The following is a 15,827-nucleotide window of genomic DNA, read 5'->3' on the forward strand; positions in this document are numbered from 1 at the left end:
AAAATGGAATACATGAAGCCTAGATATTTGAGGCAGAAGTCACATCTCTCCAGTGAAGGTCTATGCTAGGTGTGGATTTACAATGCCTTCCATCTTTAGGCTTCTGAGTATATGAAAGAGGGGAGCTGGGCACACAGTCAACAGTCCCTGGCCACCGAGAGACAGTTTTCTAGAAGAGTCTAGTCCCTGGTAAATTGATCGCTCTCTCCAGCTGAAGAATATTTGAGGGGGTGGGAGGGAGGGGATCTAGGAATAGTTGAATATGATTTAAAAACATTATATGAAACTCTCGGAGAACTAAGGAGAAGAGGAGGGGGAGAAGGAAGAGGAGAAAGAGAAGGGAAAAAGAAAGAGAAAAGGGCGGAAGCATATGAGTCAGAAGCCAGGCAGCAAGTCTTCCTCCACAGACTCTCCTTCAGCTCCACCCCCAAGCTCCGGTCTTGATGGCTGCCTTATCCTTCCTTGACGATGGTGATCAGGAAACTCTAAGCCTAATGAACCCTCTCCTCCCCTAAAGTTAGACGAGTAAATGATAAAATTTTAAAAGTCTAGTTGGCCTCTTTGATGATTAATTTTCATTGTCAACATGTCCCAGGAAACACACCTTGGACTGCGGCGGAGTGGCTTTTCCTGAGAGGCTTCACTGGGGAGGGAAATACTGAGAAGTCCATGGGCTGTAGCCATGCTGTCTGAATGTGAGGCGATTAGCCACACCACACCTGTCATGAGGAGAAAGAGATGAACCCTGGTGCTTGCTATTTTCTTCCTTTTTTCCTTTTCATACAGACTATGGCCCCGAGTGGTACGACCCACAATCCTGGTGGGTCTTCCCTTCCCGGCTAAAGCTCCTTTTCTGACTCTTGATACCACAGAAGCAGCAACCTGACAGACACCCCAGCCCTCACACCTTCTCTACAATAACTGAGTATTTTCTCCAGTATGATCCAAAAATAAATCTTTTCTTCAAAACAACAACAAAAAACCCACAAACAAACAAACAAACAAACCCCAAAACACACAGAGAGCAAAAAGACAGAAGGGAACCAGGTAAATCAATCAAGACTTCTTGATTCAAACTCGGCAGGGCGCATGCCTACAATCTCAGCACATGGAAAGCTAAGGCAGGGTGTGGAGTTGAAGGTCTACCTGGGCTACCTAGTGAGTTGATGGCCAGTAGGACCCAGTTTCTTTTGTGTTTGTTTGTTTGTTTGTTTGTTTGTTTGTTTTTAAGAAGACTAAAACTAATTCGTTTATCTTGGCAGTTATTTCAAGTTTCTGTTGAAATAACTAGCACACATTGCACATATTGGACATAAATTTTATAGAGCACCTATACTTACCCTCAACGTTTCTGGGTGCTGGGAAGTGAATTTTAAAAGGACATGCTCTGCCATCCGGGATCTCACTACCTAGCGAGGGATGTGCACACAGTGGACATTCATGATGGATTAGAAAGAGAGGAGGGAAACACAGCAGTTCAGACATGAAGGCTGCGTGGGTGACTGGACTACACTGAGAAATAAAACCACTGTAGGATTGCAGGCTGACAGATGACCTAGTTTTAAATGAGTACACTGTCTTCAGATACACCAGAAGAGGACATCAAATTCCATTACAGATGGTTGTGAGCCATCATATGGTTGCTGGGCATTGAACTCAGGACCTCTGGAAGTACAGTCAATGCTCTTAACTGTTGAGTCATCTCTCCAGCCCAGCACACAAACAGACACACACACACACACACACTTTTAATCCCAGCACTAAGGAAGTGAGTAACAGAAAAGGTTTCCTAGAGCTTACTGGCCGCCAGCATAGTCTATCTGACAAGGCAAGCCACCTTGTCTTTAAAACAGAAGTGTTCAAGGCCTGAAGAACAATACCCAAGGTATTTTTGAACTGAGCTCTCAAACATCATGAGCATGCATGCACCTGCGTTCAGGGAACAAAACAAGGGAAAGGAAGCAGGTTATTGCACTAGTCTAGACAAGAGATGCTGACAACAAGGTGGAGATAGGGAGGATGAAACTAATTCCAGAAATGCTGAAGAAACTGAAGTGGTAAGATGTGGTGTGCCAGCATGTGTGAGGTGCGGAGCTCGAATCCTGGCATCGCCAAAGATGCGAGACAGTGGCCAGACTTGACAAGTAGTTAGATAAAGAAAGTAATTGAGGCAAAAGTTCAAAGACTCAATGACTGACAAGATTGATGACATTCCCACCAACGAAAACAAATTGAAGGAGAACAGGCTATCCAAGAAATGAAGATCCAGTGAATGTAGTCTGATACGTTGAATTTGAGTCATCTAGGAGATATGCAATTGGGAAATCCTGCCAGGGGCTAGACCGAAATCCTGCCATGGTCACTGGGTTTTGAGCATATTGGTGAAAACTGGTCTGGGAGAACTTAAGGCCAACTAGAACAGAGAAAAAAACAAACAAACAAAAACAAACAAACAAAAAAATAAACCGGGCAACACCCAGACAAAAGGAAGCAGACAAGTTGGTAACAACAAAGGAGCACAATCTTTCAAAAGTCATGGATATAATGCATTCCAATTAGAAGAGAGGTCTAGGTCAGGAACAACTGAAATAGCTACTTCTCCTGTGTGAAGCATCTAAGAGAACTTAAAAATCCAAGGTATGGTTGAACTGAACCACAAGCATGTTAACAGCAACAACAACAACACCCTCTGGAAAAAGAAATTACACAACTCCTGTTCATGACCCCATCACAAATGCCTAAGCTGGGCAGAGGAGAGAGGGCTCCATGATAAAGAGCACTGGCTGCTCTTCCAGAGGACCAGGGTTCAATTTCCAGTGTTCCTGGTGATCTGACACCCTCATACAGACACACATGCAGGCAGAATACCAATGCTCATAATACGTAAGTAAGCAAGTAAGTAAGTAAGTAAGTAAGTAAGCAAGCCTAACCTGACACCCCTGTCCTTCCATCTGAGATGGCCTCTAGTCCTGCCTTTCTGGAGCACTGCACACAGATGATCCTTTATTCAAACAATCTTCTTGCATGTGTTTGGATGTAAATCATTCCTCTTTCTAATTCAGACCACTTAACCTAGTCCCTTCCCTTGTTTTCAGATTCCTACCACCTAACTGTTCTCTCTTAGCCATCTCTAGAATTGTCCTGAATTCTCTAGGTAGGATCTGAAAACCCAAGTCTACTGAGGACCAGGTCAGCGGTGAGTGTATTGGCTGCTTACAGCTCTGCACAGTGTTTACTTTCTGCCAATAAGCCATTGTCCCTGACAGCTATCTTCACATGCTGTTGTCTACCTCCTAGAGTCTGCCACTGAGAATTATGTAACCTACTGAACCAGAACTGGAAGAAATCCCAAGGTGTCCCCAGTCTGTCTTCTCCTTTAATTAAGGACTTTTTCTGGTATAACCTACAAATGAGGCTTGGTTCAAGTAACTCAAGAAAATGTTCTTTTTCCACAGGAATGCTGTTTGTTCATTTAACACATTGTAAGGTTGAGTTAGGACATCCTAAGTAGCATTTGTAATATATAAGGGTAAGATGACTAACACAGGTAGGAACAGGAATCGGTGGATGGCACATTGAAGTAGTAAATGGAATCGTAGAATCTATCATTCCATGGAACTTCTGGGTGAGGTTGAAGGTCAGGGATCTGTAAGTCTGGACTGTACTTATTGGGAGTTACAGTCTAACCTGTGCCATCTATATCATCCCACAGAACTGCTCTAACCTGCCCTAGAAAATTAATTTGCTTATTCTTTACTTCATTGAGCTCGGCTTTGCTCTAAATTGGATTTTTCAAGGTGCGAGCATCAATCCAGCTCAACTTTAAGCCTTGTCCTTTGGCAGTTAATCTGCTCATTAGGCTAACACTGCAGTCCTTGATCCAGGAACATTTTTATCTATGTGACAAATGCTAAGAGTTTTATTAAAGGCTTGTCTTCTCCCTCTCCCTCCTCCCTCTCACCTCTCATCCCTTCCCTGTCCTCTTCCTCCACCTTCCAAGTATCTTCCTTTTTCCCTCCCTTCCACCCTTCCTTCTTTCCCTCGCTACTGGTTCCTAACAGAAAACTTCTCATTTGCATTTTTTGCCAGTCTGGGCTCAGGCGCAGTCACAGCACTTTGAAGCATGCCCTTTCAATGCCTCCATTATCCTGAGATCTACTTCTTCCTTGTAATCACAAAAGGAGAGCCCTGCATGTTAAGACCTCTCTCCCAATGCTCAGGAACCTTTCCCCCATATTGAACTCACTCCAGCTACTGTTATTTTTGCCAGCTCTTTACTTTCGGGTGGAGAGAAGATATTCGACCAGGTGAGCCTCTGCACACCCGGAAATTCTGCCTGGATGCCATCTCACACAGCAGCCCTGTCACCCTCTACGACTGTCATGGCATGAAAGGGAACCAGCTCTGGGGATACCGGGAGGTAAGTGTCAGCCCTGTGGTCATTCCCAAACTTTTGGGATTGTAGACTGACTACTAAAACCGTCTTGGTTTGATGCAGTGTCACCTGGACATACATACACACACTCAGTTCATACATGTGACAGGAGGCCACTGTGACAGGGAAAGATGCAGCAGAGAGAGCATGCTTTTATTTCCATTTGTCATGTGTACCTCCTCCCAAGCAGGGATAACTGAAAAATGACTCCAGATACCACAGGGATCTAGATTCAGCTCAACCAACCTAGGGGGAAAAGTGGCCACATGTTAAATAAGCAAATACGCTTATGCATAATTCTTAAAAATCCTAACTCACATCACATGTACTCATTTACGGTATACTTCAGATTCTTGCTTGGCAGCTGTCTGGTTAAAACAATTACATTAATACATACATATATGCATACATACATACATACACACATATATGCATATATATTCACATAGATATAATTGTAACACTTGGAAAAAAGTGTTTTGTCCCATTTGTGATTTGGCCAAAAATCTTCCCTATTATATCAAAGAAAAACTTATTTGGGAAACCTAAAATAAATTAAATTATAAGTGAACACTCAATGATAAAAATAGTTTTAAAACAAATATACTTAATGATAGAAAATAATTTTAAAACAAATACAAACTAGACTCTTATTTATTGAGCTAAGTAAGCAATTATATTATTTTTAAGAATTTTCATGCTTGTCGCCCTTCAGACCCACAAACGAGACAGTTTCCCCAGCCAGTGAGCTAACGCCTTGTGCATATTGTTCCGTGCTCTGGCACAATCCAGATTTACTCAGGCTATCAGAGAAATGGACCTAATGCTTGAACCAGAAGCATGGCTCTCCTGTGATAGAGAGCAGCCAATGTGACCCCAAATTACAAATGAGAGGACTGAGTTAGCTACAGCCAGGCTGACTCCATGACAGGCTGCAAACTGGCAGTTTGAAAGACTGGCCTAAATTTCTGTTTGCCAGAAATGAGAACTCAGACCCAAGAACCTGTAGTCAGTCATCCACAGCCACAGACAGACAATCCAGGGACACCTCATCATATGGCCTAAAGTAAGAAGAGATAGCTAGCAGGAATAATCGACCCCCTCCCTGAAGGTCTCCAGGGCCTTACCAATTATAGAATCAGTCAGATCCCTAGAGATAGAGCTAACCAATCAAGGTAAAAGGGCACATACCCCTCCCTGGAATTCCCTACATGACAATAAAAGCTGAGCCTGCGAGTCCACCATGGGTCTCCTTTTCTGAATGGGAAGACTCCTGCATGTAGGAGATTCAGCCTGAATAAATGCTCTTTGCTTTTGCATACTATGTGAGTCTGGGATATCATTCTCTGGTGATTTTCAGACCCTAACACAGAAAGTGGAAGGGAAGAAGCTGGGGCGGTGAATACAGGGGCAGGCAATGATTATGCATGCTTTTCTTCATTTATGAAAGTTCCGGTTTCTACCTCTCGAGGTGGGGCACCACAAAACAGCCTCCTCCACAACAGATGCAGTTGTATGGTTTATTCCACACATCAACCCCTCCCTGGAATCCAGCAGATCTTTTTCCAGCCTACAAAGCAATTTAAAATCTAAAGAGCTAATGAGCAGATAATCTCACACATACAAGGGAAGGGAATTGCTGCATGGGAAAACCTATTTTGTTCTTGTTTTTGCTTTGTTTGTTTTTTTTTTATGAAGTGTGTAATTGATTAGTCTCATCAAATTCTCAATACAATATTGTCTGTGTGGAGTCGGGTAAGGTAGGCTTTTATTCGCCCATAGTTATTTTCTGACCTTTAGGATGATATTTTCTGTGCACATCAATAAAACACCCAGTCTGCCTCACATGCTGGCGGTTTCTAACGAACAGAACATTTCTCGTCATTGCGCATTTATGGAACAAGAGATAGACCACTCAATAATATGCAATTAAGCCTCCGAAATGCAGTTGTTTTCATTAGGGAGCTTACGAAAGCTTACAGATGAATAAGACCAACTAATGCGTGTGCACACAGAGCTCCTGGGGAAGAAAACCCTGGCTGCAGAGATTTCTAGAGGTAACACAGAAGAGCCTTCACACTGCAGACCTTTCCGGGATCTGAAGAGATTGGTAAAAGATAATCCCTAGCTGGGACTGTGCTTTGGCTAGCTTCTCAGCTCGGAGGCAGTATTCAGCAGGAGGTCACACTCTGCCTATTTATATAGCAAGCAAGGCATTTATACTCAATCAGGAACGTGCTTAAAATGGAAAGTTTCTGAAATATCTCATCTTGGTCGATGACTCAGGCCGATGGAACACACCTGTTTTGGGGAAAGTTTGAGGGCTGCACAACACCTAGAGGAAAAATATTCAGAGAGCTCTCTGGAAGACTAGCTTTGTTCAGTTGCACACCTTAGCCTCAGGCAAATGGGAGTTGTCTACCAGTTCACTAATTGTCCGAGGTTGTTTCAGAGCACCTCTTTTCTTGTTACCATATTTTAAATTTGGTATTTATGAATATTTATGAATCAGCCCAAAGGGCCATCTCCTGAGCCCCTAAGGGAATCATCAGTACCAACTCTAGCTGTTAATGAAGAGGAAACTTTGAGCTAGTGACTCACGCCCATCACCCGGAGTCCCCATAACCACACAGGTGCTATTACACAGAGTGTACATAGGAAGGTGCTAAGGTGATGCTGGCAGAATTGTGGCCAGCAGTATCCAAATTCAGACGAATCCAGCTTCATCTCCACTCATTGCTCTGCTGTGCTCTTAAGAACCAAGATCAATCTCTCCCAGGAGACATCCCCAGTGTTTGCTGGATTTGGTTCAACAGACTCCAGCTAATCTTCTCCAGCTACATGGAGGTTTCTAAGGAGAAGGAAGTTGGCCAGTATCTCCCTCATTCAAACAGGTCAACCTTGTGGTCAGACACCACTTCCTGGTCCATTAGCAACAATTAGCTCTCAGCTATTCTTAGATATGTCTTTTTAAAACCCAGGAGGAGAAGGGCATCCCTATTTTACTCTATTTTACCTATGGTTGTACAAATATGTCTCCCAGAATAGTGTCCTGTATGAAACCTTTACCTTGGTTTTCCTTTGCCACCAGAGGGACCCCTATTACAAGAACAGCAACCTCAGTAAAAATATTTACACTATTGTTCAATCAGGAATTTGCGTTTCTCCTCTTCAGTCACCACATCTACTCAGTCATTACAACTTGTTATTCCCTTTGCTCTGACATTCTCTTCAAAACTCATCCACACACACACACACACACACACACACACACACACTCTTTGTCACTGCTATAGCTCCTGCCTTGGCTGCAAGCCATCTCATATGACCCCTGGATCATTGCAATAGCTTCCTACAGGATCTCCCTGCCTTTTCCACACTAAACGTTATTCGGGGGGAGTGTCCCTAATGTCTTGGCCATTGCATTCCTCTGTTTTATAATGCCACTCCGTTTCTCATTGAGTAGAAGAGAAACCCATTTCACCTCCCAATGCTTACCCTGACCCTTCAGAATCTGGACAACATAAAGCTCAGGCCTTAGACTTACTCAAATTTAAAATGCCCTAGCCAGAGTGGTAGTACACAACTCTAATCCAAATACCCAGGAGGCAGAGGCTGGAGGATTGCCATTAGTGCAAGGCCAGCCTGGACTGAATAATGTGTGCCAGCCTACACACTGTGAGCAAGGGCTACAAAGTGAGAGCCTGTATCGAAACAGAAAAGAACAGCTTAAGGTTATTTCGCCATCGCTTTCAATTCGTTATTACTGTAACAGGTATAATAAGTGATAAACCACGTACAGCTTGTAGCCAGATTTCTGACCGTATGACCAAATCTCCATCTGTGTGGGTGACAAATGTGCTCTTTACATTAGTAACAACCTCAACGTGTAATCTGACACAATATCCCACGGAAGCCATCTCTACTACTCTGTAGCATTACCTGCTGTTATGCTTGCCAAATTTAAAGCTAGCTCCTGTATCCTACTCCTTTTATGTAAACATTTTATTGGATGGCCTACAGCATATATAAATCAAATTAAGAATTTTGAGCACAAGCCATTTAATTGAGAGGTAGATGCAAAAAACCCGAAAATTTATAAATGAGTACACGTGCGTGTGTGTGTGTGTGTGTGGTGTAATACTAAAGATTCCACTATCTCACCAAATAACCAAATAGAAAGCAAACACCATCGCTCCCGTCACTCCAGCTGATGTGACAGAACACACTATGATCCTACCAGGAGGCAGAAACAGCAGAATTGTCATAAGTTTGAGGGTCTTTTTGGTTGGTTAGTTAGTTGGTTTGAGGTTTTGCTGTTGTTCTTTTGGTTTAGATTATTTTTAATTGTTGTTGTTTGCTATTTTGGTTTCAGTTTTTCAAGACAGGGTTTTTCTGTGTAGCCCTGGCTGACCTGGAACTCACTCTGTAGAACAGGCTGGCTCGAAGTCACAGAGATCTGCCTGCTTCTGTCTCCTAAGTGCTGGGATTAAAGGCTTTGTGCCACCACTGCTAGGATTGCCATAAGTTTAAGGTCAGCCTGGTCTATACCGAAAGTTCCAGGCTAGCCAGCCAGGACTAAAGAAGAAGATTGCTTGAAATAGGTGAGGGGATGTGTGGGAATAGAAGCAGGAGAAGGAGGAAGGAGAAAGTGGAGGAGAGGGGAGAGGGAGGGGAGGAGGAGGGAGAGGAGAGAGGGGAGGGAGAGAGGAGGAGGGAAGGGGAGAGCAGGGGGAAGGGAGGAGAGACAGGATAGAAACTTTCCCTGAGAGACTGGATATAAAAGAAGATATGGACTGTAATCACCTCTATTCATTCTTGTACAGGATATCATATTTAGTGTAATTAAATAGACTAAAGAAATGTAAAGGCATCAAGATTAGAGAGGAAGAGGAAAAATGGACTATTCACAGATGATGCATTTGAAAATCCAAAAGGCTGGGCAACTAAACTATTAAAATTAAATTGGAACATTTAGCATGGTTTCAACATGATGAGCACAATAGTCTATACTTGAGCAACAATAACTGCAAATTGAAATTAAGGAACAGTTCAATATAGTTGCTGTAAAACGCCTAGGATAATTTGTAAGTTCCAGTCTGAGGGTGGGGACACATGCAAGGCCACTACAGGGAAAGTTACCAAAGAGCGCCGAGCCTGTAGTCAGTGGTCAAGTTCTTTCCTGGCATTTGTGGCAGGACACTCTGGTTACAAGCTACAGCACAGTGTGGCCTGTATAATAGAGCTTAAAACGCAATACTGTGAAGATGTTTTCAAATTGGAATATACATTTAGTGTCAGCCAATCAAACCTTAGCAGATGCATATGTGAAAACTGAGAGATTCTAAAACTGAGATGAAGCAATCAAAGCTAGCCAAGAAAATCCGGAAGCAGGGGTAAATAGAAGTAAGCATTATAAAAACAAGCTATCCAAACACAAAACACATGTATTAGGTCAGAACACTATTAGCTTTCTAAGGCTCTCTGGATGGTGAGGTCTGGAGAGTTTTGAAATCTCCTGAGGGGTTCTTCTAATAGGGAGTTAGATGAAGACCCAATTTTACAGCTCAAGTCTTCCCCGCTTTCTTTAACCTGAGCCTGCCCCCTGCTCTGCGGGTGATTGTCCTTTTGGTGTGGATCCACCATCCCTTCTCTGTAACTTAAACCCTGATCGAGTGTGATCGGCCACTCATCACTCCGTAATCACCCAAGGTCGGAAACCTTTTATCACCCTTTCCTTCATCCCCCTTTGATTTTTTGAGACAATGTTTCATGTAGCCCAGAATAACCTCAAATTCTCCAGTAACCATGGATGACCCAGATCTCTCAGTCTTCCTATCTCCGGCTCCAACAGCTGGGTCATCAGGCCTGAGCTACCATGCCCAGCTCCTTTCACATGCCTTATGTCTTCCCTAATCTCCAATAGAGAAGTTTCTAAATAGTCACTAAGTGACTTAAAGATCCAAGGATTTGGTTGTGGATATAGGACCCTCTCCATCATGAAGTTCCACTGTACTGGATAAACCCAACAATTTCTTCTCTTTCTTTTTTTTTATTTTTCTTTTGTATTGGTTATTTTATTTATTTATATTTCAAATGTTGTTCCCCTTCCCAGTTTCCCCTCCGCAACCCCCCATCCTATCCTCCACCCCTGCCTCTATGAGAGTGCTCCCCCACCCACCCACTCCTGCCTCACCACTCTAGCATCCCTCTACACTGAGGCATCGAGCCTCCACATGACCAAGGGCCTCTCCTCCCACTGATGCCAGATAAGACCATTCTCTGCTATATATACGGCTGAAGCCGTGGGTCCCTCCATGTATACTCTTTGGTTGGTAGCTTAGTCCCCTGGGAGCTCTGGGGAGTCCAGCTAGTTATATATATATATATATTATATAAAACTTTATGTATGAGTGCTCTAGCTGCATGTACTCTTGCATGCCAGAAGAGGGCATCAGATCCCATTACAGATGGTTGTGAGCCACCATGTGGTTGCTGGGAATTGAACTCAGAACCTCTGGAAGAACAACCACTGCTCTTAACCTCTGAGCCATCTCTCCAGCTCCACCCTCCCCCAACATATTTCTTTGTCACAAATACCCTCCCCCAATGACTCAACAGTAAATTTTTAGTTGTTCTGTAAGATGTTCTTAAACGTTAATTTCCATTTTAAAATGACTTTTAAGTTTCATTAAACATGGAGCATAGATAAGAAAGTATCTACCAAGTTAAACTCACACCTACACAACCAACCCATTAAAGTGAGTGGTGGATGAAATTCTTGACATGTGCCCACATGTGACTATTTATTTTAACTTGTAGGCTAGCCTCTGGTCTCCACATCATAAGATCATGCTGGTCCATGTGGTCCAGTGATGCCAGACGGAAGGCCATGGGAACGGTGTTTTGAAGTGTTCTTGTTAGTGACTTGGGGCCTCAAATGATTATAGTGCACTCAATTAAGTTAACAGATAAGGATTGCAATTTTACTCTGGTTCTGATTTATGGAGCATTTTCAAAATCCTAAAATGTATGGTCATCACTCAACTGTCTTCCAGATCAGCCCATTCCTTTCTCACCGTCCCCTTTGTTGTAAAGCTTTTCCCTGGATTCTAGTACCCTAGTGGTTAAGCTCAATTCATTTTGCTCAAGAAAAATTAAAATACTTCATAATGTTTGCCTGCTTGCTAGTCTTTCCAGATTCTTCCTGAACATTCCATCTAGAGCAGCATCACACAGTGGGTTATGACCCCTTTGGGGGTTGACAACTCTTTCACAGGGGTCACCTAAGACCATTGGAAAACTTTATTTTCATTATGATTCATACCAGAAGCAAAATTACACTCGGGAAGTAGCAATGAAAACAATTTTATGGTTGGGGTCACCACAAAATAAGGAACTGTATGAAAGAGTTACAGCATTAGGAAGGTTGAGAAGCACTGCTCTAGAGAGGCCTAGATAATAGCATGTAACCCAGAAAAGAGCATAAAACTACAAGTCGGCTTTAACCATGGAAAACAGAGTGAGTGACTGGAACACTTTGTTTAAGTATCTATCATCTTTTGTTATAACCAATGTTAACTTAGCCTGAGTTGATTTTCTCCCTTAAGTCATACACTTGGCTTTTTAATTAGCTCTTAGCATTTAAAAAATAATGATAACCTTTATCTCTTTGCTACCTTACATCTCTCTCATCTTCATTGTTTGCATTTGTGAAGCTAGCCATTTGGTTCTATTGAATAGTATCTCAAGGGCTGGAAGTATAGCTTAATAATAGAGCAGATTCTTCCAACGTCTAGGCCTCAAGTTCATTATCAGCATACCTCAAAAGTAGAAATAAAAATTTTGAAATTCAAATTTTACCCTAATCTGGATTTTGATTCTTTGACCCAACTTGATAGCAACTTGATTGAATTAATTTATTGTTTTCCCATTTCCAGTTGAATCAACACACGTGCAATGCCCTCATCTGAGTTAACTGAGCTCAAGGCACAAATTCACTAACTGAGCCCACATAAATCATGTGTCACTGGTTGACTAGTAAGCACCATTTGAAGGAATTTCCTTAACAAGATATAAATTTGCGAGCAAATACTAATAATGTCATCTGGGCCACCATCCTCCAGCTTCACCTACAAAAAATAAAACCAAATACTTTTAAAGCATCTGTCACAGCCAGAGACAGTGTCCACCACAGTCACTTACGTGTAATAGAGTGATTGGGATTCAATGATGGAGTCTTTGATTCCAACTGACAGCTTAGCTACTTTATTAGAACAGGGCAAAGCTAACTGCCATGAGGGCCATATTTCACTAGGCAATGAAGCCATATTGTCACAAGAATGCTACACCCAATAGTAGACCCTGTGCCAGCAGAAAGTGGCAATGTGGAGCAATGTGACTATTTTTCAGCAATCAATCTGGTAGAAAGAGGATTAGCCACTGGGAAAGTATATATTTACTTGACTGGCCTTCTCATGGTAAAATCGGTTTTAGAAGCACTCTACGTAAGCTTTTTTACTGAAAGCTGAAGGTAAATCCTGCTTACCTGAAAGTACCTTTGGGAACAGGCTAAGGGTTGTTCTCAAAGCAGGAAGGGCCTTTCAAATAGCTCCATCACTCTCTTGTGGGTTTTGCCTATGTGTCTCACCTATCTGAAGCCAGTTGGCTGGCATGGTGTTCTAATGTTCCACTTCAACTTAACAACAACCCCACTGCTTAATACTTTCCCTGATGTGTTTAACTGCCACACTGCATTGGTCTGAATTACAGAGACTCTGTCGTAGACTATCCTCTTATAAAGGCTGAGCCAAGTGCTTGTCGGGATCTAGATAGCCAAACGGAAACAGATCTGAGTGCTAGGAGCCCTGTTAATGAGGACACCTCTTCCGGTCTGAACAGACATGGAGATGGAGGCAGACTGCTAGTTGTCTCGGCCAAAAAGAGAGATGCTTTGCCACTTAAGACCTTAAGGACATAGGCTCTGAGTCCTGGGGTTGGGGTGCTGTAATTTGAGTCATGAGCTCCACTGTGCATCTTGACTCTGAAGTCTTGGAAAGCTTCCTTCGTATCTCTATGTTCTTGTTATAAAATGAAAATAATAATATTCATAATAATGTACAGTAGTTATTGCAATTATTAAATAAAAATTTATTGCACTTAGAGTGTGGGTTAATGTGAGCTATTACCATCCATGTGTTCAGCAAGCTATCTTCTGACCTGATTTCAACACCGCAAATTAGTGTAGAGAGAAACACATTGTCTAAGTAGTTGTACTTCTGTGCCAAACATGTCTGTACTATTTCAACTATTCACAGGTAAAATATTAGAAGGTGAATTTCACAAAAGGACTATTTTGTCTATACTTTCTTCATGTGCACAAAAAGGACATTGTGGCACACAATAGGGCTTAATTCATACTTGCTAAATGCATAATTGAATGGAGCTTCCTGTTTCTACATATTCAGGTTTATCAAGAAGTGATTAAGGGGGAGAAATGGGGAGGTTTGGACAGGGCAGTTAGCACCATATGACTCATAGGTATGCAGGAAATATAGGTGTCGTGTTCAGGAGATTCTTGGCAGATTGAGAGGACATAAGAAATATGGACAGAAGCAATGAGATCTGGAACAATATTTTCCCGACATGTGAAGCTTTGAGTTCAGAAGTAATACATACAAAAATGCACATACATACATACATACATGCATGCATGCATGCATACATACATACATACATTCATACATACATACATACATACATACATATAGACATACATACATGCATGCATACATACATATAGACATACATACATGCATGCATACATACATATAGACATACATACATGCATACATACATGCATACATACATACATACATATGGTTCAAAGCATACATTGTCTAGTTTTATGTCAACTTGACACAAGCTAGAGTTATCAGGGAGGAGGGAGCTTCAATTGAGAAAATACCTCTATAAGATAGCCTGCAGGGCATTTTTAAAATTAGATTAATGGGGGAGGGTCCAGCCTATTGAGAGTGGTGCCATCCTTGGGCTGGTGGTCCTGAATTCTATAAGAAAGCAGTCTGAGAAATCCATGAAGACCAAAGCAATAAGGAGCACCCCTCCATGGCTTCTGCATCAGCTCATGCCTCTAAGTTTCTGCCCTGCTTGAGTTCCTGATTTCCTTTGATGATGAACTGTGATGTGGAAGCACAAACTAAACTTTCCTCCCCATGGTGCTTTGGCCCCGGTGTTTCATCCCACCAATTAAAACCCAAATGAAGCTACTGCACAATCTGACATAAAGCACAGAGCACTACTCAGGCCAGAGGCACAGGGAAGGCTGCTCCGAATGACTTGTGAAAGAAAACCAAAAGAATGGGTAGAAGTCAGATAATGATAAAAGTGGTACATACAGAGATTATACATAATATATTATATATGCATTAATGAATCAACTTATCCCATGACCTTGAGATAGGTAGAATGTTGGTTTTCTACATAGTACAGAGAAAAACCACCTGAAATGTATAACCATTAAGGAACATGATGAACTGTGAGAACAGATATCTGTGCAGTGGCAGGTCTCCAAAGGACAATATAAGTCAGACTAGGAATTTAGTTAAGTAAGAAGTCATTGGATTAGCATTGGAGAGTAGGGACCCAATACATTGGAAATCTCTGGCTGGAGGAACTAAGGATATGCCTTGCACACCCCTATGCATAGCCCAGTGAATACAGTATGAGAGAGAGAACCAGTCAAGAGTCAGCTAAAGCCAACGTGTCTCAACACATACACAAAGAACATTCTAAGGCTTCATTTCTGGAAGGCCAAACTAATCAATAATGCATGAGACCAACATTTGTAAGAAATCTGAATTACTAAGTAAAATGTCCAAAAAAATAGACAATATGACTGCTTGTCTCTTTTATATGTGTTTAGAAGTTATTTGTATTTTCTCAGAAGCCAACAGTAACACTAAGAACTGATTTCTCTCTCTTCAAGAGCTCAAGGGATGGTCATGTATCGTCAACCTTGTTTATCTCTACAACCCTGCAACGCAGCAAAGCAGACCTTATATTTGCTTATCTTATCCTTTCATCCTTTCTATAGAACTCACTTTACAGATTAAAAGGAAATGAATATCTGACAAACTAAATGAACATCAAAAAACAAAAAGCATTGCCAGGGACAAACCTGAATTAAAAATTCATGCTGTAATGCCTTCATTCTCTCCATATTAGACACTAGAGACATTGATTATGAAGGAGTTCTCTCTTACAAAAGTATCTACTTTCAATATATGTTGATCTAACATTCAAGTTTTCAATCACACACACACACATATGTATACACACCCATATATATATATATATATATATATATATATAT

The 15,827-nt window shown here is 41.8% G+C and overlaps 1 protein-coding gene across 2 annotated transcripts in view; it reads left to right on the forward strand.

Annotated features, from left to right (window-relative positions):
• Window positions 1-15,827, forward strand: part of Galntl6 (polypeptide N-acetylgalactosaminyltransferase like 6) — a 984,872-nt gene that overhangs the window by 962,523 nt on the left and 6,522 nt on the right. For both annotated transcript variants that reach the window (XM_028757776.1, XM_028757777.1), the window contains one exon: window positions 4,271-4,420. In XM_028757776.1, the coding sequence (XP_028613609.1) occupies window positions 4,271-4,420 (150 nt within the window). The remainder of the gene's footprint in view (window positions 1-4,270; window positions 4,421-15,827) is intronic.

This window comes from Grammomys surdaster, unplaced genomic scaffold (genome assembly GCF_004785775.1).
Source record: "Grammomys surdaster isolate TR1022 unplaced genomic scaffold, NIH_TR_1.0 126182, whole genome shotgun sequence".
In the NCBI taxonomy this organism is placed as follows: domain Eukaryota; kingdom Metazoa; phylum Chordata; class Mammalia; order Rodentia; family Muridae; genus Grammomys; species Grammomys surdaster.